Source organism: Camelina sativa, chromosome 10 (genome assembly GCF_030686135.1).
Source record: "Camelina sativa cultivar CO46 ecotype springtype chromosome 10, ASM3068613v1".
Classification (NCBI taxonomy): domain Eukaryota; kingdom Viridiplantae; phylum Streptophyta; class Magnoliopsida; order Brassicales; family Brassicaceae; genus Camelina; species Camelina sativa.
Window position 1 is genome coordinate 21,082,139 of NC_141889.1, and position 24,940 is coordinate 21,107,078.

Consider the following 24,940-nt stretch of genomic DNA (forward strand, 5'->3'; position numbering starts at 1 on the left):
TATTGAAAACTTGTATGAATTTCTCATTTTATGACAAAGAGAATTATTACTTCCTCATTGTAAAAAACAAAAAACAGAGAAACCCAACTGATTACTTTGATTTACTTTATTAAAATATATTCTGCTCTTTTTTTTTTCGTTTCTCATTGGTAATCAGACTAAAAATCCAAAAGAGGTCATTAATTATAAGTGTTGTAAATCGATACAACAACTTTAAATTCAATCAAATACTGATTGATGGATCTAACACAAGCTTTAAACACGGAAATAGAGAGAACACATAAACAGAGATAACACAGAGATTTGGTAACCCAGTTCATTGCATCAGCAGCTACGTCTGGGGAGGAAACAGAGTCCTCAACATCCATTATAGATCAAGAGTTACATATGTGTTATGGTTACAACATACCTCTCACAGTCATCTGACATCCTAGATAGAGTCTCACAAGAACAACATATGAAAGAAGAATAACAAGAGATTGAGCTTAGATACACCGAGAATCTACATCTCTCTCTAGCTCTGTTCACCTCTTCAGAACCGCCTGAACTAGGGTTCGTCTTTCATCTGTTTGATCTTATGTATTTATACCTAATACATAGTCGGTTCTTGTATGGGCTTCAGACCAATATCCGGCCCAGTTTCTGACAGACCAAACAGGCCCATGTTAAACCAACGTAGACAAATTTCTGATCCAATACAACTTACTGTTTCAAGTTGGATCACATCTCAACAAACTTCACCTTGATTCAAGCTTGAAACTTTGAAGAAACACGCCCATAAAACCTTTGGAATCCAGCTCTAAACTTGGCGAAGCAATCTTCAATAACCTGCTATAAGTCACACTCATACAACAAACATATCAGCAAATTCAACTCCTGAAATTTGCATCAACCATCAACGCATCCTTCTGTGAATAGCCAGACAGACCCCTGAATCTTGACAATTCTTATGTCTATTCCTTCAGAGATAAACAAGTACCCAAGACATTCTTGTGTCGTCCTTGTCATGCGTTTGACATCTTCGTAGCTTTGATCATGAGACTCCCACTCATAAGCTATACAATAATATGTTAACAACACCAACAACATGTTCACTCAACAGATCACTTCATAAGCTAAACCACTTATGAGTTAAACAATCACACAATTTTCATCATGGTTTATGTCAATCACCATATAGATGTTTTAGTGATTGAATTTCATTTTGCAACACCTGATTCTAACTTGCTAGCCCTTGAATTCCAACTTTTGTGCGCACTGAGACAGAAAACAAACCTTTACTTGAGTCAACTACAAAAAAATATTGAAACGCCCTTATTTCAACCTGAACCAATTCTCTGATTCTAACTTATCACAATAACAAACCCTCCTTATCACTCATATAGATAGAGTGAGCCGGTTATAACTTGAGCCAACCAAATAACAACCACTTAACCAATGATCTTCAATCGACTCTTTGTACCTGTTTGAGTTACAACCAAACCGGGTTAACTCAAACCACAAGTGTTGTCTCTCACATGTATGATCATACACCTTCTTGAGCTTGTTAGACATGTAAAGAATCTCAACATCCAGAAACACCACTGTATAACCCGAGATCACCCATTACAATCATATGTCTTAACATATCAACCTGAATCACTTCACAGGTTCAAACATCCTGGTAAAACAGAATTACCACCAACAGCTTGTGACACGTTGTCAGTCACTTCAACCATGTCTCATGTCATCATAACATGTGATATGTCTGAGACAATACTTTAAAGCTTCTTTACATCAAACCTTAAGCTCATGATGTGTTACTCCAACTCTGCAACACATTCACCAGTATTCAGAATCCACCAAACAACTTGGTACAAAATCATATATTTTCTCAAGCCTTCATCAGCATTTTACCAAGGAGATTATTCTAACTCCACCTTATGATGCAAACATACAACTTACAACTTCTCAAGTCGTTGTCTTCAACTGATCAACTAACGCAATTTGACTCTCTTGCATTATCAGCCTTTCTATGACTTCATTTTAGTTGCAAATACTTCAAGCCTTGAGATAAAACTTGTTTCCATGCGAGAGGCACAACAGACTTTCCTGATATGAATTACAGAGACAATACTTCAATACCAGAGACCACTCCATGATTGTATACCTTAGACACAACACAATCACTTATGTGTCTTCAAATCAAAACAGTCTTTCCTCTATGGTTCTAACTGACTCCACAGAAACTTTCCTAGTGACTGAATCAAAACCTTTAAATCCCTGCTTACTAACTCAGAAAATCCTTCTGAACCACATAGCAGAACTCTAGAATCAAATATGTTCCAAACACCTGAAACAGTTTTCGATTCAGCAGCAATTTGTATGACAACAATAGATTGAATCCCAAAATACACCGCTGTTGTTTCCAACAGGTCACGCCGCCTAACGTCCTAAGGCTAGGAAGACTTTCGACACAAAACTTCGTTCAATCTACCATACATAACAAATATTCAGCCAACAGTTTTGACAATCACCATCTTAGCTTACCTTTGTTCAATTCACACTGACCTCTGGTACACTTCAACATGTAGACAAACATCTCCTGAATGTAAATTTCCACACTCTGTTATAGCTTCAAACAATCTTGAATCATTCACATACTCCCTTGACTGCTATTATCAAGACTTTGTATACTTCTGCACTAGTCGCAATATATATCAGAGCGAGATGCATGATATATTCTAAGAATAACCATATGATTCTTGATTAAACTAGCTTCCATCTAACATTACCAATCCAGTTTGAGCTACACAATCATATTGATTTCTATCACCAAATGTAAACTCCACCTTGATGACAATCAATCTGATCAGCTACCAATTATCAATGCAACCTCATGTTTTCTCTTGATCATCATGTCAAACCGACAATGATGGCCTACTATGAAAACTTTAAGACCTTGAGTCTTCCACGTCTGAATTTCACTATAACCAAGTTATCTCATATCTTTTGAAATTGAAGCCTTCAGTCTTCACATCACTGATTTTTCCTTATCAGCTTTCACCATGAGTATGTACTCGTCTTCACAAAACTCATGTGTAACGTCAGCTATATCATAAGCTTGACCAGTTTCTGCAACATCCACAAAAACCTGAAAAATGAATACACACTTACATGTTATTCCAACAGAACACCCATCTGTTCCTTCCTCATCAGCACTCGTGTGCCACAGAATAGTAAATAACAAACCTTGTAGTCTTGAGCCAATTTCTTCAGACTCCTTTCAGCTCCATGATGATCTCCTTTAACGCTTGATCATCAACACTCTGAGCCTTCCTTAGATTCACAAGAATCTAACCATTGATATTGATACTCACATCCTGCAATCAACTACACAATTTCTCAAATCTTAGCCAGACTTGAATTTCCTCAAAGATCCTAACCTGTCTTATTTCCAACAAATTAACCTGAAACAGATTTCCAACAAATTAACCTGAAACTGTTTCATGCTCATCTACAACTTCTTCTTTGATCTGAACCAGAAAACTTTATTGATACTCAAACAACCATTAATACACAGGAATTTAAGCTTTTATGGCGTCCCATTGTAGCAGAATCCTATTCATATGGATTGTTCAAACTTCTGAAACTCGCACACAAGCTGCATCAGACCTTCAACAAACTGAATATACCAAAACACAACCTGAAACCCAGCATTGAATCTTGGATAATCCCTTGCAAAATCAATATCCAACCTTTTGTGTTATACCAAGATTTGGATTCTCTTAACTCAAGCAGACCATGAACAAATATAAACAACTCTTCAGAACATCACACTTTGACCTTGTGATTGTAGAGGAGACATACTTGACGTCTTCAATATTTGAGCCTAAAGCAAGTAGAGGTTAACTCCACCTCAAACTAATCTCCATTTGGTTGCGCTACATTGATGTTCAACTCTCGAGCCATTGGAGGAAACAAGCTGTAGATCCTTCAGAGTTCGTAAACCTGAAAACATCTGATCTTATTGGATCCGTTGTAGTGAATCTTCCTTCCTCCAACATCGATGTTCTGAAACCCAGAACAGCATCCATCTTCTTCTTTCATGTTCATGTAGCACCATCTCTCTGCGAACTACAGATCTGATATAAAGTTATCACTTTCCTTCACTGATGGATCTGACACAAGCTTTAAACACGGAAATAGAGAGAACATATAAACACAAATAACACAGAGATTTGGTAACCCAGTTCACTGCATCAGCAGCTACGTTTGGGGAGGAAACAGAGTCCTCAACATCCATTATAGATCAAGAGTTACATATGTGTTATGGTTACAACATACCTCTCACACTCATCTGACATCCTAGATAGAGTCTCACAAGAACAACATATGAAAGAAGAATAACAAGAGATTGAGCTTAGATACACCGAGAATCTACATCTCTCTCTATCTCTGTCCACCTCTTCAGAACCGCCTGAACTAGTGTTCAGCGCAGCTCCTTTTTTCTTTTGCTCTCTCTTATCCTTTCATCTGTTTGACCTTATGTATTTATACCTAATACATAGTCGATTCTTGTATGGGTTTCAGACCAATATCTGGCCTAGTTTCTAACAGACCAAACAGGCCCATGTTAAACCAACGTAAACAAGCTTCTGATCCAATACAACTTAGTGTTTCAAGTTGGATCGCATCTCAACAATAAGCTTAGCAAAACTTATATTGGCTCTACAAACTAGAATTTTTCCATCTTTCGACATACATTAACTCTATTATGCAATCTAAGATTGATTAAGCGTGCATGATGAAAATTTCTTTTATAATTTCATTTTTTCTTGATTCTTTCTTTTCAAGAGATTTTTTTTTTTGTTTTGTTTTCTTTTCCTTTTTTTTCCGTTCATTAGTCTTTTTATCCTTCAATTAAATCAAACATTCGAAAAGAAGAGGTAACTAACAAATTTTATCTACCCTACAATAAATAGTTCAAGATTCGAGATCCAAAACTTCTTAGTAGATAGAAACAACCAAATTATGAACAATTGCAAATATAATGTTTCTTTTATTAATTATTTACAAGTGTGAAACAAAATTGTTCTTTCTTAAAAATTTAAGGAGACGACCGTGGATGGGGGGGGGGACTACAACAACACTCAACCCCTCCGAATTGTAATGAATAAATATTAAAATAATTATGAATAAGAAATGAAATTATATTATAGTGTAAACTTGTATTTGCAGTTACTATTTTTAACCCTAATCACACTGTTAGCAGCCAAGCTATCAACGGATACACCACACCTAACCAAGACTCTCACTTCCATCAACTTTAATTTCCCGAGTTTGATCCGAACCGGTTGGGTAACTCTAATCCGCAACGGTATGATTCCCGTTAACCGTTGTTGCTCTTGCAATATATTCATTAAACTTGTTGCATTCTGGTTAAAACCAGTCATTTCTACGTTTATAACAGTTGTATTCTCATGTCCTTGGTAAAATTTTGGCAAGGACCCTGTAGAAAAAATCACAAAACCCGGTTAACCATTTTGAACCAATTTAAACCAAACAAAACTAGAATAGCGAACCGATTTTTTGACGTACCATTACTGAGACTTGTTTGCATGTACAAGACGCTAATTCTGCTTCCATCTTCGTAGTAAATTCCGATTTTCTCGTTAGGATTTTTGGCCGTAATAGTGACATTAAACGCCGTGGATAAACTCAAGTCTTGGTTTAGTTGAAACCGGGTGAGCTGTAACCGGTCGATATTGTAATCCGGAACTTTCGGTCTAAAGACAAGGTAGAGTATACCAACGATGGCTCCTACGATGACAATAAGGAGAAAGATGACGAGAAGCATGTAGCAAACGCATTTGCACCAACAGCTTCTTGATCCTTTCTTGTTCCTCGGACGATCCAACGGCGGTGCTTGCTGAGTCTTGGTGGGATCACCGTGTTCTGATCTCGAGGAGTCACGTGGAACCAGTGGAGCTGTTGGATGTGGTGGAGCTTCAGGGTCGCTTACCGGATAAATTTTCTGTTGCTCGGACATGTTTAGTTACGTTCTTGATTCTGCTTGGAGAGAATTAAGCAAGTCTTTTTAATGTTACAAAAGAGAAGCAACGGATCTTCATGTTTTCTTTTGGTTAATTGTATATATAAGTTGGTAGGTGTTGTTTAATAGTATGCAAAGAAAAGTAGAAAAAGCGACTCTTGCACGTAATAAACGAATTATTTTAATTCTCATACCAAACGTGTCTTTTGAATTTCCTGCGCCTTTTTTGGACCGTAATCGTAACTGCTCGATTAATGTTAAAGCAAGAATAAGTTAATTGTCAATTTTGGGGTTCGGCGGCTACGAAAGTTCTTTTACATACTTCGGATATGCAATGAGGTGTGTATGACAACAGAAAAGTCGGCTTTTTTAACCTCTCTATAACTGGACTGTGTGTTAAATTATATTAATGTGCCGCTCTATAAACGAGCTACGTTAATTTTACACCAGAAACATATTAATGTGCGACATCATACTCTAAGTGGTTTTTAAAATTTTAAAATAATTTACAAGGGTTATAAGAGGTTTACAAGGGTTTTTATAGCATTTTCAAAAAATTGACAAGGGTTTTAAAATAATTTACAAGGATTTTTTTTAAAGATTTCCAAGAGTTTTCAATGATTTCAAAGGGATTTTTTTTAAGGATTTTAAGGAGTTACGGAAAAAATTTGGCGGAAATTTTTTTTTTTGGGAAAATAATTATTGGGAGAAAAAATTTGCATGAAAATTTATCTGTCATTATGAATTGTTACTAAAATAAGTTTATATTATATTATATATATACAATTCATCAACCCCTAAACATTAATGTAAAAATAAGTAAATACTTATAAATATGGAGAAATTTCGAAAATGTCTTTAGTTTGTCTAGGCGTTCAGATTTATAAAGCTTCAAATCGCTCATAAGTATCTCTTTGCGATTTTGATCAAGACCCATTATTTATAAATAATGAGTTAGAAAGAAGGAAACAAGAACTTCTATAAAGTCTCTATCGATCGGTACACTTAATGTACCGATGTTGGTGTATTCTCTACCTATCGATGGCATAAGTGTACTGATTGATTTTTGCCTTGCATCTTATTTCCCTTAACATATTTTGATCAATTTATCATCCAAAACTCCTCTCTTGAGTCCATCATGTGCGAAAACCTATAATGACTCGATACAGTGCCGGCTTAAACATATTACATGTCCCTGGACAAAAAAAAAATGCCCCTTAATCTATTAAAAACTTATTAATTTTTTTTGGATTTTTTTGTTTATATATATATTTGTTTTGTGCCCTTTCTAGCTTAAATATATTTTTTTGTGCCCCTTTAACTTATAAATTTTCATTTTTAATGCTTTATTAACTTACAAATTTTTTTTGGTGCCCATTTTCTTATATATATATATATGTCCCTTTAATCTATGTACCCGGGGCGGTCGCACTGTCCGCCCTCCTAGTTAAGCTGACACTGACTCAATACTTTAAAATAAAAAAAATTCTCGGCAAAAGAACTTACAAGTGGATGTTAAATAAACTTTTAAAACCATTTAAAAAATGAGACATCAATATAGATGTATAAATTTTTGTAAGATTCAAGGAAAATTAAAAATTTATGCATTGTTAGCTTTAAAAGAAATTGAATTTGGAGCATTACTAATTATATTAATTAGGTTGTTATATTTTAATTTAATGATATGTCTTTTTGTCAACAATTTAAGTACATGTTATTATTTATAAAATAGAGGTTTTAAGATAGTGTCCCTATAAATATATATATATAGAGAGAGAACCTTTTTGTTTCTAAATTACTTACGTTTATTTATTATAAAATAGTATTAAAAATGAAAAAACTGTGGCTCTTATGAATATAAGGAGAGATAATATTACAAAAAGGTAAAAATATGACACTTTCTATGGGAAAATGTCACATATGGAAAATATAATAATAACAAAATAATTCTGTTGAATCTTCTTAATTTGTGAGTTATGTTTATCAGGTATTTGGAGTTGTTCAAAAAAAAAAAAAGTTTTTCAGATATTTGGATATATGTATAAAAGGTATTATGAAATTGTTTCTAGAGAAAATGTTAGAAATACCCTTTTGTATATACTTCTTTTTTAGAAATACATTTTTTACTATTTTTATTTTTGCACTCTTTTAACACTACAATTACAATATATTAAACTAATTTTTAGAATTTGTTTTTATTTTATAGGTTTGAGTTCTCTATTTTACATTTAGGATATAGTTTTGACTTTTGAGGATATATGGTTTAGTATTTAGAGATTAGGGTTTAGACATTAGCCATTTTGTACATAGAAGATGATATTATTAAAAATAGAAAATAAACGAGGGTATTTTTACAAAATGACATAGAAATATGTACTTTTGCAAAATGGCATAGAAATATGTATTTTTGCAAACTTCCGGCCCCTTGTTTCTATCCAAAAACACATATCTTTTTGTCTTGAAATTATTATAGCATTGATATAACATTAAATGATAAAGAAAAACTTGTGTATCATTGATATATTTTTAGTATAATGATATAACTTAATTCAATAAATAGATAATAGTATATCTAAATAAGAAAATAAACACATGTCAAAAATGGCCAAAAGTGAGCTTCACAAGATTGTATTTAAGAGAAATGTTACTATATAATATATAAGATTTAGCTAAAAACCATTAAAATATTAAAGTGGTTCATATTTACGTTTAAATTTAGGTAAAACCTTTAATTGGTTGGATTGGTTAACATCTATGTTTAAATTTACCTAAAGGCTAAAGCCATAAAAACATTATCTAGTAATTAAATATATAAAAAAACGTCTGCCACACAAGAGAACTATAAATACTACTACATGTTGATGTCTTTGCTACGCCAATACTGGTTTTAGATCCAGCAATGAGTAATAATCTCATCCTTTTTTTGTTAGTTACTATTACATATTTTGTGCTAAATCAAGCTTGCGAAGAAAACCATGTAGTAATAATTAACGAACTCGCTCCTGATCGTATTCTCGAACATCATTGCTATTCAAACCATATTGACCTAGGCATAAAAAAATTAGGCTTTCATGCCGCTCCATTTACCATTAAATTCCATGACGAAATACCCAATTTAACAAGATGGAATTGTATTTTAAGGCAAGGACTTAAGATGGAGTATTCACTTGATGTTGAAGTATACAAAGCAGGGCCAAGACTTATTCCTCGATGTGGTCAGTTACGCGCTCGGGCTGCTAAACTTGATGGGATATATTTTGCAAGAAAATATAATACACCGTTTGTACGCGTGTTATCTTGGAACAAATCATAAGGTGCTTTATGAAAGGACATTTCTCCATCTTTAAGAACTAAGCCACAGAAAAATCACACCAACACAAATTTGTTTTATAATATATTACAAAATATTATAATAAAGTTTTATTTCCTTTGATATCCATGTATATTGATTAATCTTTTAAATTATGACACCATATCTTTATTTATACAAATGTGTTTGTTTTAAAAAGAACACTCCATCTATATTGGTTTTTACAGTAAATGTTTTTTCTTTTATCAATTGACACAAGATTCGGTAGTGACACGTCATTTGTACGGAGATGGAGATGCTGGCTTCACAAATTGACGATCATTCGCATTTGCCAAAGACTGATGAACGTTGATGGAGGACAGACACGATGGTCGTTGAGATATGGAGGTTAAACATGATGGCGTTTGCTTCTCTTGTGTTAAATCAGATTGAGGGGAAGTGTCGACGTATTGAAGTAGATCGCAAAGTTGTGATTGATCTCTGATACTACACAAGAACTTAACCTTGGTGAATCACACAAACAAGACAAAGAACAAAACTTATTCTCTCCAGTACACTCGAAGGGAAGAAGTAATATATATTTTTTTTTATTAATAATCAAAGGTCAAAAATCCTAGAACTGATGCAGAAGGACTTTGAAGGAGTCTTTTAGTTTACCCTAGAGCCAAAAAGAAAAACAAAACGCAAACAAAGAAACAAGAAAAACGCACAAACACAAACCTATCGTTTTTGAAAAGTAAAATAACAAAATAAGAAAACTACTTTTGCTGACTTAACTCTCTTTTGTGTGTTGTTTTTCTGACGAGTCAAGTTGTTGTTGGGGCTGGTTGAACTTGCAAAAATACTATAAATTCATTAAAACTTATCCGAGTGTGATTTAAGCTGAATTGATGCTCCTCGAGTCACTTCCTATACTACTTAGTTGATTTGCTCCTTAAATCCCTTCTTCTACTTTGATACTAAGATTTTTATGTCTATCCTACCGAGTTCAATTAACCTTATACAGTTGTAATATTTAAAATGTCAATCCAGTTGGGAACTTTACTAGCAATCAAGACAATATCAAGATATTACAAGTGAAGCCAATTAAAAGAGAGTGTATATGTCTAACAATCCTAGAATGATCAAAATGCAAAACGAAAATAAACTAGAGAACTGGAAAAGAACATGCATGACAAGACGTGAACATGAATAAGTAAAAGAAGAAACAAGTCTAAATATGAACTAAACAACAAGAACAGAAAACAGTCTCAGGAATCTAATAACAATCAGAAAGGTAGAGATCATAAGGAAGAGAGTAATTGATGTAGACGGAATTTCCTAGTCTACAGAGTATTTAACATGCCACAAGCAAACTATCCCTAGACAATGAACATCACAACTTAGCTAATCTAATCTCTTGACAGAAGCTACTCCACTACAAGAAAACATGCAATTTATGACTGCACTTATTGTCGCTTAGTAGTCGCTAAATCAAAAATTACGACTACGTTACGACTAATCACTGTTGTCGTAAAACATTAGTCGGTTAGAAATTCAGTCGTAAATTAGTCGGTAAATAGCGACTCCTTTACGACTAATACACGTAGTCGTAAAATTAGTCGTAATATAGTCGTAACATTTTACGACTGTTTGGTGACCATGTTACGATTAATAAAAGTGTGAGCATTCGTAGTGTACATGTAGTCGTAAATTAGTCAGTAAACATTTACGACTATTTGATGACAGTTTTAACGATTAATGCGATGTGAAAGAGATTAGTTTGAGAATTGTTGTGATGTAGTCGTTAAATGTAGCGACTACGTGGCTACTACGTGACGACTATTTGACGATTGTGTTGCGAATATTTGACGACTGTGTTGCGACTATGTAAAGCCAGATTTAATGACTATTTGAAGACTATAGGGGTTAAAAACCAGAATTTTTTTATTTTTGTTTTGTTTATAATTTGAATTTATAATCAAAGAAAGCCCTAAAATTTGCATTTTTAATAACCAAAAGTTTACCATAATTGTAATTAGTACACCACATTAGCAATAACAAAAAGAGAGAACCATATTTATAACAACCAAAAGAGAGAACCAGAATGATAAATCCTAAAACTATGATTCTCTTAAGTGACAAGGAACAACACATCATCCCAAAGTGTCAAGTTCATTAGAGTAAGAAATAGAGAGAGATAAGTAGCCTAATAATTAATCTAAGGAGGAGATGCTCTTTATGTAGGAGGGTCGATGGATGCATCACTTGATTCAGACTCATGGAATTCAACAAAGGCCAGATCAAGTTTGCTCATGAACTTTTCCAAGTGCTCTATCTTATTCTTTTGCTCAGCCACAACTTTGGAATGTTCTGCTTCACGACCAGCAATCTCAGCATCACGTTTTGTATTATAGGCAACTTGTTCTTCAATGATATGATGAGCTTCCTTCATTTTCTCTTGCAATGCTACAAACGATGACGACTGTCCTTGTTGATGATAGATGTTGCCATTGAGAAGATCCTGAAGATGATCCTTGAGGCTTCCGAGCCCAAAAATATTACCTCGTGAATCCTTCTCAGTGGACTGAGAAAAGAAAAGGTGAAACTGTAAATAGAGAATATGAAAGTTAAAGACTCTTTAAATATAGATTGTGAGAAATGTAACTTTACCTGAAGAAAGATAGCGGTATAATCTTCTGCTGTGAGCTCCTGAACTCGTGAAGGATCTGACTCGATCTCAGATAGCTTAGCTTGTAAGTTTTTCTCATAAGTTGTAAAGATCTTCTCGGCCTTGCGATCGACATACGTACCATCATTATTTTGTGCTAAACGCTGACTATTTGCAAAAGCCATGAACTCCTCTACCTCGGTGCTGAACTCTTCCGTGAAATTTCCCGTCATTTTATCAAGCCTCTTATACATCCACTCCCGAAAATGACTATAATTAGAACTTCCCTCCATTATTAATGATCTCTCACTCTCGTTTTTTTTTCTCTCTTGATTTTTTTTTCTCACTCTAGATTTTATTTTTCTCACTCTCGATTTTTTTTTCTCACTTTGGATTTCTTTCTTATTAATGCTCTTGCTTGTGGTGTGAATGAAATAAGAAACGAAGGTCTGGTATATATAGAGTTTTTTGGCGACTACTTACCGACTATTAAACGACTGTAAAGTGACTCAAACTAACAGTCGCAAAAAAAACAAAGCTTACCAACCCCACAAACGAATAAAACATGTTTCTTTTTGGCCGACATGTTTATGACTCACCTCATTAGTCGGTTAGTAGTCGGCAAATGGCCGACTAACAGTTGTAGTCGTATGTTAGTAGGCAAATTAATGACTAGCCGCAGTAGTCCCTATGTAGTCGCCAAATTAGCTACTATTAGTTGACAAATTTACTTTCTTGTCTTTCAGACGTAAAGTTGTCGCTAATTAACGACTATTGAACCAACTACTCATTTCAGTCGGTAAAAACCGACTAATTTACGACTAATAGTCATCAGTTGTAAAATAGTGGTTAAGCAGTCGTTATATAGTCACTAAATTTGGTGACTACGAGTTTAGTCGCCAATCGTAGTCGTAAATGTCCTGTTTTCTTGTAGTGCTCAGACTCAACCACTTCCAAACCTAACTCTCTCTAGAGAAACATGATCAAACATGCATGACAAACAAGTTCATTCACGTCAACCCATTACCTTAGACAGCTAATCTCTCAGGCTAGGAATGTAAGTCTCTTGCACTAGTTGGTTAGACATTTCAGCAAACACCTTTTGGGTGTGAAAATTTTTTAAGACCTAGTTCCAATTGATTAGAGAGAAACTAGCATTTCTAACTCTATTCTAGAAGAGAAACATACGAATCTAAGCTTAAATACCCGATATACTATGATTCTCCACCTAATCTATCTCATCCTCAAGAACACTAACACTGCTCAAACCCAGAAATCATCATCACCAACAACACAAACCCTAGAAATCATCATCACCAAAAACACAAAACCAGAAAACATTAAATCAAACATAATCAGATAGACAAAAATGAGATAAACAACTTTGTAGAAGAAACCAAATGCAAAAGCTAAATAGATTAAGAGAAATCTTGAATTCTAGGGTACTCATAAATTCTAGGGTAATAACAATGTCATTTGGGTAAACACTTAAGAGAGTATCTATAGCAAAACATAGAAAACTCTAAAACATAAGATTACAAGATAGAGAGGCGGTTCAGAAATCTTTTGGAACGTGCGAGACGGGTCGCTTAAATCTCTCCCATGAGTGATGGCCGAGTCGGAAATCTGGTTATACATGTGTCTACTAAAACGGTACTAACTCTTGAACCACGTCTCTGATTGACTTGAAATAACAGGAATTGGAAAGATACCTCAATTCCTTACAAATTTGATGAAGACGTGATGAGCTGAATCCCAACTGAAAATCTTCATTCAACTCGATCGTCGAGGGGATCGTTATGAATATGACAGATTCTTCTCCTATGCTTCATCGTCTTGATTGATAGGTCTTTATGAGCAATATGGATCGAGCGGAGCGTCTCTCTCTCAAGTTTTACTCCTCCCACTCGATCGGTCTTCCTGCAGCTCGATTCGGAGGTTGAGTGACATGGTGGATTGAGTGGGAGGATGCATCTACAATCTAGATGTATATACCTTTACTAAAGTTATGATAACTGATATGTATATATTTTTGTCTCTCCTTAGCATATATGTGTCATGGATTTAGCTAGGATAACTCATTGTTTTGTATCAGTTTTTAGTCTCTTTTATACACTTTGCATGTTTAGGTAGTACTTGCATCATCTTTGCATACATTGTACATATTGGAGTATTTCAGGTGTTTAGGAGATGTCCAGATTGTTGGAACCAAATGGAGGCTGAGACATGCGACTCGACCAAGCATGCTCGGAATGGTCGTCATACGACTCAACCTACACTACCCAGCGACCCAACCTTCCACATCTTTGATCGAGACGAGTGAAGATTTTACTTTGGGATTCAGCTTTCGACGTCTTCATCAAAGTTGTAGGGAATTGAGTCATCTTTCCAATGCCGTTTATTTCAAGCCAATATGAGGTGTGGTTCGAGCATCACCCGACCTCGTTCGAGCCAGCCTCCCCGCGCATCACTCGACCTCACTCGAGCCACTTGACGCACACCGACTCGATCACAGATGTCATGAAGAAAGATGCTCTGTCTCACACGCTTCAGGAGATTCCCAAACCGACTCTTTACCTTGTCTTTTTAAGTTTTAGGGCTTTCCATGTTTGAAGATATATACATTTTGCTAAGTTTTGCCCAGGACATCTTTTATCTCGTTTTTGTTCTTTTCCTTAAGGTTTACCTTGCCACCTAAAATGTTTTGAGACTTTGTAATCTGATATCCTTGAGTTTCTTCAGTTTTTGCATTTGATTCCATCTACAAAGTTGTTCATCCCATTTTTATCTATCTAATTACGCTTGATTCAATGCTTTCTGAGTTTATATCGTTGATGATGATTTTTAGATCCGAGGAGTATGATAGTTCTTGAGGATGGGATAGATTAGGTGGATGATCTTAGTGTGTAGGGTGTTTAAGTTATATTTGTATGATTCCCTTTTGGACTAGAGTAAGAAACACTAGTTTCTCTCTGATCAATTGGAACTAGGTTCGAGACATTTCCACACCCAAAAGGTGTTTGATGAAATGTCTGACCAACTAGTACCAGAGACTTACATTCCTAGCCTAAGAGATTTGTTGTCTAGGGTGTTTGTTGACGTGAATGAACTGGTCCGTAATGCCTGCTTAACCATGTTTTTCTAGCGAGATCTAGGTTTGGAAGTGTTTGAGTCTGAGTAGCTTCTGCCAAGAGGTTGGATTAGCTAATTCGTGATGTTCATTGTCTAAGGAAGTTTGCTTGTGGCATGTTAAACACTCTTTAGACTGACAGACTCCACCAACATCAATTACCCCCATCCTTAGGACTTCTATCTTTATGATTTTTATTGCATTCCTGAGACTGTTTCGGTTCTTGCTGTTTAATTCATGCTTAGAATCATTTTGGTTTTTACTTATTCATGTTCGCTTCTTGTCATACATTTTCGTTTCTAGTTTTGTAGCTCATTTCTGTTTTGCATTTCGATCATCCTACGATTGTTAGATATAAAACCACTCTTTGAATTGGCTTGACTTGTGATTGTTTGATTGCATCTTGAGTGATAGCATTATCCCATTTGGATTGACACCTTAAGTACTACAACTACATAAGGTTAATTGAACCTGCTAGGAGACATACAAAAATCCTAGTATCAATTTGGCACCGTTGCCATTTAGGATTCGTTTTGCTACATTTAAGATTTCAAGTTTTGCAAGATTAAGTTCTGTTACACTTATCATTCTGAATACTGACTTGTTTTGGTTGTCTGCTTGTTTGTTTTGCATTTCAGGAACCTGTTGATTGCAACCTTGCATGCACATCAGATCAAAAGGACATCATAGTCTCCTTCCTGCAATCGACGACATCAATCAGTTGCAAAGACCATAAAAAACTCGTACTTTCACTAATCATCCCGCAAAAGTTAGTATGGAACAACCTAACGGACCCAATCCGAGACCGCGACACATTGGTGCTGGGAATGCACCGAACTCTCATACTCGGCGTGCTGGAATCGTCCCTCCTTCGATGCAGAATAACAACTTTGAAATTAAAAGTGGTCTGATCTCCATGATCCAAGGGAACAAGTTTCATGGTTAGCCTATGGAAGATCCACTCGATCACCTGGACAAGTTCGACCGTCTGTGTAGTCTCACCAAGATTAATGGAGTGCGTGAGGATGGTTACAAGTTGCGACACTTCCCATTTTCCCTGGGAGATAAAGCTCATCAATGGGAGAAAAAAATTCCCAAAGGATCCATCACCACTTGGGACGACTATAAGAACACCTTCCTAGCCAAGTTCTTCTCCAACTCCAGAACAATATGTCTCAAGAATGATATCTCCAGCTTTACTTAGAAGAACTCATAATCATTCTGTGAAGCCTCGGAGCGTTTCAAGGGTTACTAGAGCTAGTGTCCACACCATGGTTTCAGCAACGAGTCACTGCTGAGCACTCTATACCGTGGTGTACCTCCAAAAATCCGCATGCTGCTTGACACTGCTTCTAACGGTAACTTCCTGAACAAAGACGTTGATGAGGGATGGCAACTGGTTAAAAATCTTGCCCAGTCTGATGAGAACTACAATGAAGACTATGACCGCATAGTTAGAGGCGACGCTGGGTCTGAGGAGAAGTACAAGAGGAACCTTAAGAATATCAATGACAAACTTGACCGCCTCTTGCTAAGTCAGCAGTAGACTGTCCATTTCGTATCTGAGGATGACCCTTTTCAAGTTTAGGATGGGGAGGGTGAGCAGTCTGAAGAAATCAGCTACGTCCAAAATCAAGGTGGATACAACAAGGGTTACAACCTTTGTAAGACAAACCCCAATTTGTCTTTCCGGAGCACCAACGTTGCAAATCCACAGGATCAACTGTACCCTCCTCAACAAAAACCTTTTTCGCCTTACAATCAAGGATTCGTGCCTAAACAACAATTCCAACAAGGTTATCCAACTCCCTCAGGACCACCGCCAGGATTCCGGAAACATAGAACCAGCAACCTAGAAATGTTTCTAATGATCCAACTCTAGCAACCTAGCAATCCCAGACAACATCCAATCAAGTCCCTAGAACATCCTCCTCTTCATTGCCTTGATTCCACAATCAGACATTGCCTTTACCTTCACCACAAACACAATTTGCAATGCATGAGTATTTTATAAACACTCAGTAAGGCAATTCTCCCATCTACTGGGCTATACACACAAGCAATAGAGACATCTATAACCATCAACCAACAATCAACAATCCACAATAACAAACCAGGACTCTTCATCGACCGATACCAAACATGCATCGAACGACTCCAATTGGGATTGCGTCGATCGATGCATGGTATGATTGACCGATGCAAGGGTTACTTGCATCAACCGATACTCCCATTGAATCGATCGACACATGCTTGACATAGCACGAAAACCCTAAGGTTTCATGCGCCGTCCTCGCACTTGCATCATCGGCCGATGCACATGTCGAGCATCGTTTTCCCTGAAGCTTCTCCCTGGATCTTTGTTTCTACAACCACAAGACTCGATCCCAAGCCACAAGAAAGCCTCACCCAAACCTAAAAAATATTCTAACAAGATACACAACACAAAAACACAGAGATCAGAGAATCTCTGGCTTAGATAAGCCATGGTCATGCAGTTACCTTTGCCACAAAAGAAATCCGACCCTAACACAGGAAGAAAATGCTCCTAGGAAGCTCCTACAACGATCCTAGCTACAAATCTCTACAGAAAAAACTTCCAACTCCAAGAAAACACCAAGAACACTCAAGAACACTTAGGGAACTTTTTCCCTCTTTTTTTTCTCTCTCAAAAGCGGCTAAACACGACTAATGAGACAAAAACTCGAGTTAAGGGTTTTCCTTTACCTAAAACGCAGCGTTTAACTTAATTTGTCTGCACTAAACCGGGATTTCGGTTCGCAGATGTTACAAGGACCAAGGTCCCCTTAACCTTGACAAACCGCTGATACCTCCTGCCCTCAACGAGCAAGGAGAACCAATTCTCGCACAAAGTGGCAATCCTAACCTTGAAGCCGATGATCCTCAACTCGGCCCTGTAGTTGTCTGAGACCATCAACAAGATCCTCGTGATGCTAATCCTTTAGGCATGCGAGACAACCTCGATGCTCCTCCTCACCAGCCTGCTCTTGTCGCTAATCCACCACTACCTCAAGTTGGCAGAAGACAACCTGCTTATGTGCACCCTCTAAGACGTGCCGCTCCAAATCGTACCATCGCCGACTATGATGCTCCTAATAAATATCCTCAAGACCGTGCTGCCATCCAAATCACTCACCCTCCGCGACGTGATTACTAGATTAAACCTCAAATTATTGGTTTGGTGAAGCAAAATCAGTTCCATGGCCTTTCTACTGAACATCTGATGGACCACATTGATCTTTTTGAAGAAATCTGCTCTACAACAAGAACCAATGGAATTCCCGAAGATTACTTGAAGTGTAAGCTTTTTCCTTTCTCTCTAGCCGATAAGGCTCATAGATGGTTAAAGTCTCTACCTCTTGGATCGATCACTAGCTGGGAAGGATGCAAGTCAGCCTTTCTAAGACACTTCTACACAAAGTCAACTCTCTTCGCAACAAGCTGCAAAGTTTTCAACAAGGACCATTTCAAGGACTATGAACATGACTGTCCCCATCATGGTTTTGCTCAAGGTAACATCTTATGTACTTTCTATAGAGGATTACACCCTAAGTATCAACATTCACTCGACACGACCAGCAATGGAGATTTTACTACAAAGACCGTTCAAGAAGGACGAGCTCCCATCAACAACCTTGCCGCAAATAGTAGCAAAATTTGCACCAATTTTGATAGAAACATCCGTTCTAGCAATTCCGACGCTAAGGAGGTTGCCGATCTTAAGAACATGATGAACCAACTTCTAAGGAACCAACAACGTGGAGTAAACGCTTGTGAGACTATTAACAATGGAAACATGGAGCCTTTCCAAGGAGATTCTTATGACCAAGAAGAAGATGTCAACTATATTGGTGCTCAAGGATACTACCAAAACCGAGGGTACAACAACAACTTTAACAACAATTTTAGAAATACTTCTAACCTCTCTTATAGGAACCCGAATGTGGAGAATCCCCAAGATCAGAATTATCCTCAGCAAGCTAACCGCTTTCAAAGCAACAACTTCGGTGGAAACAACAACAACTTTCAGCCGCGAGCTGAATTCAAGAACAACAAGCCACCTTTCCAATCTAGAACAGCCCAAGCGCCTACCTCTCAAGCTGATGCCAACGTCGATATAAAGATGCAAGAACTCCTTATTGATTTTCAAAAGCAATCAAGAGACATCAACACAAGGATGGATAACATATATGCTTAACTGAATGGGAAGTTTTAAAGCATTTATATCCATGTTAAGAAGCTTGAAACTCAAGTTGATCAGACCGCTAACGCCGTTCCACGCCAAGTTGGTGTACTTCCGGGAAAACCCGAAGAGAATCCTAAAGGATATTGCAATGTTATCTCAGCCGTACCAGCCCTCACCTACCGTAAAGCCAAACTATGGTACCACTCTTTGACTCTTATGAAGATGTTATTCGTATGACATGTCCATTTGATGAAGAAACCGCAAGCCACTATCCCTTAAGGAGACTACCTAAAGCTGAAGATCCAGGATGCTTTGTTTGCTCATGCTCCATAACAGGCATTGAATTCTCTAACTCTCTTTGTGATTCTGGTTCTAATGTTAATGTTATGTCAAGAAGTGTAGCCGATACACTAGGATTGTGAAACATATCGCCGTCCAACCTCAGTTTAGTCTTTGGAGACTCATCATAAAAGGTTCCCGACGGTTTAGTTTGAGACCTACAACTTGTAGTGGGAGATTTCATAGTTCCTACTGATTTTCACATCTTAGAGATGGAAGAAAAGATCGAGAGACCTATGATTTTCGGAAGACCATTCCTAGCTACTGTTGGAGCTATCATCGATCACAAGTCAATGAGGACAACCTTTCCTAACATCAACAAGAAAAATTCATATCCGACTATCTCCAGACCGAATCCATGGTCGGCCAACTCATTACATGATGAGCCGATGGATCCTAACACCAACAAGCTGAAGCAATTCAACCAAGGAGCATCCACAAGTACCAAAAACCTACTACCCAAGCAACCTAAACCGCCTAAGCCACCTCAAATTTAGAGATCAATATCATAGTTCCTCCTGAGCTAAGTAGCGATAGCAAGGAACATATCCAAATGATGGTAAGGCATACTAAAGAAGTTCTTCTTCATACAAATGTTTTTGAAACTTCTGCAAAAGGACAACTTGTTATTGAACCCGGAGCAGACTATCAAGATATCAAAGGAGCTGAAGGAGTATTGATTCCCGAAGCTAACGCTTCTCAAGCCTAACTTGGCCGCTAACGTCGAGCCAACGACGTTAAACAAGCGCGCTTCGTGGGAGGCAACCCATGTTTAGTAAGTTTTTATTTTTAGGATTTATTTTCTTTTATTTTAAATATTTTTGCATTTTAGTTTCAGGTTTTCATAAAAAAACACACAAAAAAAATAGAAAATAGAAAAGCCAAAAAGAAGAAGAAGAAGGTCCATGGATTGGCAATGCACACTATGACTAGTGGCAAGTAACACCTACTGACCGGACATGTTCAATGTGACCATCGTACGCTGAAGGTAACAGATTGATCACAACCCTCATGTGATCGATGCCGAGAGTCCCCACCAGCCATACCAACCTTAGCAAATGGCGTGTCCCACGTACCACATACCATGTCCTATGGACTATGTAATATGTATTATGTACCATGTACCGTGTACCATGTACTATGTATTATATACCGTGTACCATGTACGACGTACCACATACCATGTCCTGTGTACCGCATCCCACACTCACCATACCAAATGCTGTTGTCCGCGGCCGTTCTTCCGTGTACCGTGAGACAACTCCGAACCACCACCATCCTACCACCAACCATCACCATTCTATCACTTAGGTATGTTTTTCTTATTTTTATTTTATCATTATTATTGATGGTTTTAGGTTTTTGTTTCAAGGAGGATGCATTTAGAGATATATCAAACATAATTCGAATGAACTTAGCCTAGTTCATACTCGATGTCAAGCAACCAATGGAAGTACAAATGGTTAGTCACCACATTTTCATTCCACAGCCGACCTCTAGACAATTTTTGGGCGAATATAAACGTCTAGAGTCGACACAACATCATTCCATCAAGGTGACATTGTTCTTAAACCCTACACTTTTCCTTATGATTTTTAATCCACAAATCTTTCTTTTAGCCCACCGAGGACGGTGTGATTTAAGTCTGGGGAAGGATGTTCCATCATATATCAATGCTACTTTCTATTTTGTTGACTTGAGACCTCTTTCCACTTTTTACATTAATAATTTTGACATTTTTATCGAGTCATATTTTTTTTATTGAGTCAAAACTAGTAGGGGATTATGATCTTATTCTAACAGTTTATTTGATTTGGATTAACACTCTTATGAATCTTTCTTATGCTTGACAACAGAACCAAAGTTTGGAAAGACTGTGAGCCAACGCAGCAATCTCCAAAGTCCCTATTCGATGGATATACAGATGATCTAACGTTGTCTCTAAATTTTTATAGGACCTAAACCGGACTTAATTATCAAGCCCTGAGAATTGGTATACATTGGACTAGATCTCTACATTCAAGCCACACAAGACATTGCACTTCTTCAAAAGTATGTTCCCCTCTCTATTCCCTTCGAAACTCTAAAAAAAAAGAGAGAAAGAAAAGAAAAAGGAAAAAAATAAGAAAAGAATAAGGATATAGGTAGCAAAGAAGTGAGCCAAGGGATGTCGCGTAAACCTGTGCATACTTTGGATTTCATGGAAGCCTGTCCAGTATATATTAAAAAAAAAAAGAGCAAGGGATCTATAAAATAAAATAAAATGGTACCCTAGAAAATTAAGGAAAAATAGATCTCTTGGAAGTGAGAAAAGGAAGAGGAAAGGAATCATACGAAGAAAGTCTTGGCTTGAAGAGAGTCGAAAAACCTTTGATCGATTTTCCTTGGTAAGATTTCACTTTTTATTATTGCTTTAATTTATGTAAAGAGATGACAATGGAGATTCCGGAAACTCCAAAGAATTGTGGGATCAAGGAGCGTTGATGATTCTCATGGACGATTACAAATGTAAGTTCCTAATGTCAAGGTGACAAAAATTGCAAAGACGATATCCCCAAAGATAAGTGAATTCCCATCATTTTCAAAACCTCTTTTCCATGATTTATTCTGATTATTTGCTTGAGGACAAGCAAAGTCTAAGTCTGGGGGAGTTGATAACATCATTATTTTACCCATATTAGCTATAGTTTTCATATGCATTTAGGAAGAGTTTGATGAGACATTAGATATCAATGGTCTATTATCAAGTATTTTAGGTTTCAAGAAGGTTTTACAGGTTTTCTAGCAAAAAGGACCAAAAGACAAGGAAAATACGTTTCAGGACAGATTCAGAGCTTTACAGTATGGGACACTCTTGAAAACCTTTCAGAACTCACATATTGACGTGTTTAGTGTCTATGGAAATCTGAAAGCGTCATCTTTATCCTCAAAGTTGAATCAAGTCGATCCATCCAGCCAACCGGAAGATATGCCTAATTTACCGAGACGTGTTATAAACCGACGTTAAGAGAAGCATCCAGCCGATGGGATTTTATTGAAAGCCTGACCAGCGACCATCACTGCTGCCTAGTCCAAGCCTCTTCCACAGTCCAGAAGCCTCTTTCGCCGCCCCTTGTCTTGCACTCAAGAGGAAAAGACGTTTCTACCGTCACAAACCCTAATCCAAGACAAAACCCTATAAATACTCTTAAATACCTAGGGTTTCAAGTGTGCTTCCTTTGTGCCTGTGTGCTCTCATTGCCTCAAAAAACCGTCGCCGCCGTGCAGTCCTAGCCACGACCAGAGAAGCTCTCTTGCTTGCCGTTCCATTGAAGCTTGAAGATCCACCATCTCTCTCTTTCTACTCCTTCTTATTTCTTTTGGGAAATATTTATCTTAATGCATGTCCTTGGATTGATCACCAAGTGCTGATCTAGAGAACGTGAGCGTTAACCGCGTTATCCTACTTCCCTGAACTAGTGCTATACCGAAACCTCGCGTCGTAACTTGCGTAAGTTGAGTTGCGGAGTTTGGTGAATGTATCAAACTTTTTTTACTAGCTGGTTGACATGTGTCATTGCCTGCTGATATATCATGGTTTTTACGGTTTTTAACCATGATATAAGTGTGTTTTTTACTTTTCAAGGTGATAAACTCCCTCTTTTACTTTTCAATATCTATTGCATGTTATTCATAATGATTTTTTCTTCATTTAACATGTCTGAGTAATTTGCTTGTTAGGTTTAAGGTTTTTCACAGGGTTTTTATGATATATTAGATCTGTGATTTTAAGGGTTCTTAATCTTTTATGATCTTCATCTAGAATTATAATTGTTTTCCTGATTAAAACCATTGATGAACAAAATTACTTTTTACAAAGAGATTTGATTTAGTAATTTTGTGAAGTTTTCTAAACCTGTTCTTAAAGCTGATTTTTAACTTAGAATTTTACAAAGAGATTTAGATTTTCTGGTTACAGATAATATTTGCAGTGAGAACTGAATTATTTTACAAAACTGTTTAGAGTTCTAGATCTGTTTTTAATTGCTTGAGTAATTCTCTAGGCCTAACCTTTTGATTTCCTGAATTCACAACAAGTTTAGTTTCATATTTTGCATTGCTTTTGTTGATATAAACCATTTATTTTAAGGTGATAACAAAACTCTATAATCTATTGTGTTTGATCTTGAGTCTTTGTGGATTCGACCCCTAAAGTATTAAAAATGCAAGGCTGTTAGTACCATTAGGGTATTACAATTTGAGCTGATCACCTGCGAAAGTTGAGTAACGGAGTATGAAAACTTTAGACTTTCATTCTATGACAATAGCTTGTTAGTTTATTAGTGTTTCGTAGTTGAGAACCTAGACCGAAATTAGTATTTACTTGTTATATCTTACACTTAATATTGCTTAGAACCATGAAAACCCTGGGATGACTCCCAAAACACCCAATGCCTTAGTCTTATAGTTTTAAACCGCTTTTATTTACGCTTTCTTTATTTGCAATACATATTAGGAAAACCAAACCCCCCAGCTCTTATTTAGTCTTAGCCATAGTTCATTCTCTTTTAAATCAATTTGTGTTAGCTATTACTCTCTGTGGGATAGATCCTAAAATACTACACTGATTAACTGTGCACTTTCAGTCATCGTGTGGTCTTTTCAGGTAAAATATTTGGAGTGAAAATCCACACAAATCATTATGGACGACTTCTCTGTATACGGTTCTAATTTCTCCTCCTGTTTGTTAAATCTGTGCAGGGTATTATCAAGATGTGAGGAGACGAACCTGGTCCTGAACAGGGAGAAGTGCCACTTCATGGTTGAAGAAGGGATCGTTATAGGACACAAGATTTCTGAGAAAGGAATTGAGGTTGAGAAAGCGAACATTGAGGTCATGGTTCAGCTTCAACCGCCTAAGACGGTGAAGGGCATCATAAGTTTTCTAGGACATGCTGGGTTTTTACAGAAGATTCGTCAAAGACTTTTCAAAAATTGCAAGACGTTAACAGGGTTGCTGTGCAGGGAAGTTGAGTTCGAATTTGATGCAGCATGTCTGGAAGCAGCATGTCTGGAAGCTTTCAGCAAGATCAAGGAGGCCTTGGTTTCAGCATCCATAGTACAAGCTCCGAATTGGGATCACCCATCTGAGATTATGTGTGAAGCTTCAGACTTCGCTGTTGGAGCAGATCTGGGACAGTGAATTGACAACAAGCTCCATGTCATCTACTACACAAGTCGCACCTTGGACGAGACTCAAGGAAGGTATCCAACCATAGAGAAGGAACTTC

General features: G+C 36.9%; 1 protein-coding gene and 1 non-coding gene across 2 annotated transcripts; both read right to left on the bottom strand.

The window, feature by feature from the left end:
* Positions 1 to 5,014: 5,014 nt before the first annotated feature.
* LOC104719325 (NDR1/HIN1-like protein 6) lies at positions 5,015 to 6,127 on the bottom strand. Its single transcript, XM_010437221.2, has 2 exons — positions 5,581 to 6,127; positions 5,015 to 5,491 (listed from the first exon to the last, which is right to left on the bottom strand). The coding sequence occupies exons 1-2, from the start codon at positions 6,029 to 6,031 to the stop codon at positions 5,196 to 5,198; spliced, it is 747 nt and encodes a 248-aa protein (XP_010435523.1). The 5' UTR covers positions 6,032 to 6,127; the 3' UTR covers positions 5,015 to 5,195.
* Positions 6,128 to 16,295: 10,168 nt separating this feature from the next.
* LOC147936317 (small nucleolar RNA R71) lies at positions 16,296 to 16,402 on the bottom strand. Its single transcript, XR_015569768.1, has one exon. It is a non-coding gene; the product is annotated as a small nucleolar RNA R71 (small nucleolar RNA).
* Positions 16,403 to 24,940: the final 8,538 nt, after the last annotated feature.

Excerpts from the sequence above, each read along its gene's own strand:
- LOC104719325 (XM_010437221.2), bottom strand. The coding sequence starts at position 6,031 with ATGTCCGAGCAACAGAAAATTTATCCGGTAAGCGACCCTGAAGCTCCA. Across the intron at positions 5,492-5,580 it reads GCAAACAAGTCTCAGTAATG|GGTCCTTGCCAAAATTTTAC; the intron begins GTACGTCAAAAA and ends TTTTTTCTACAG.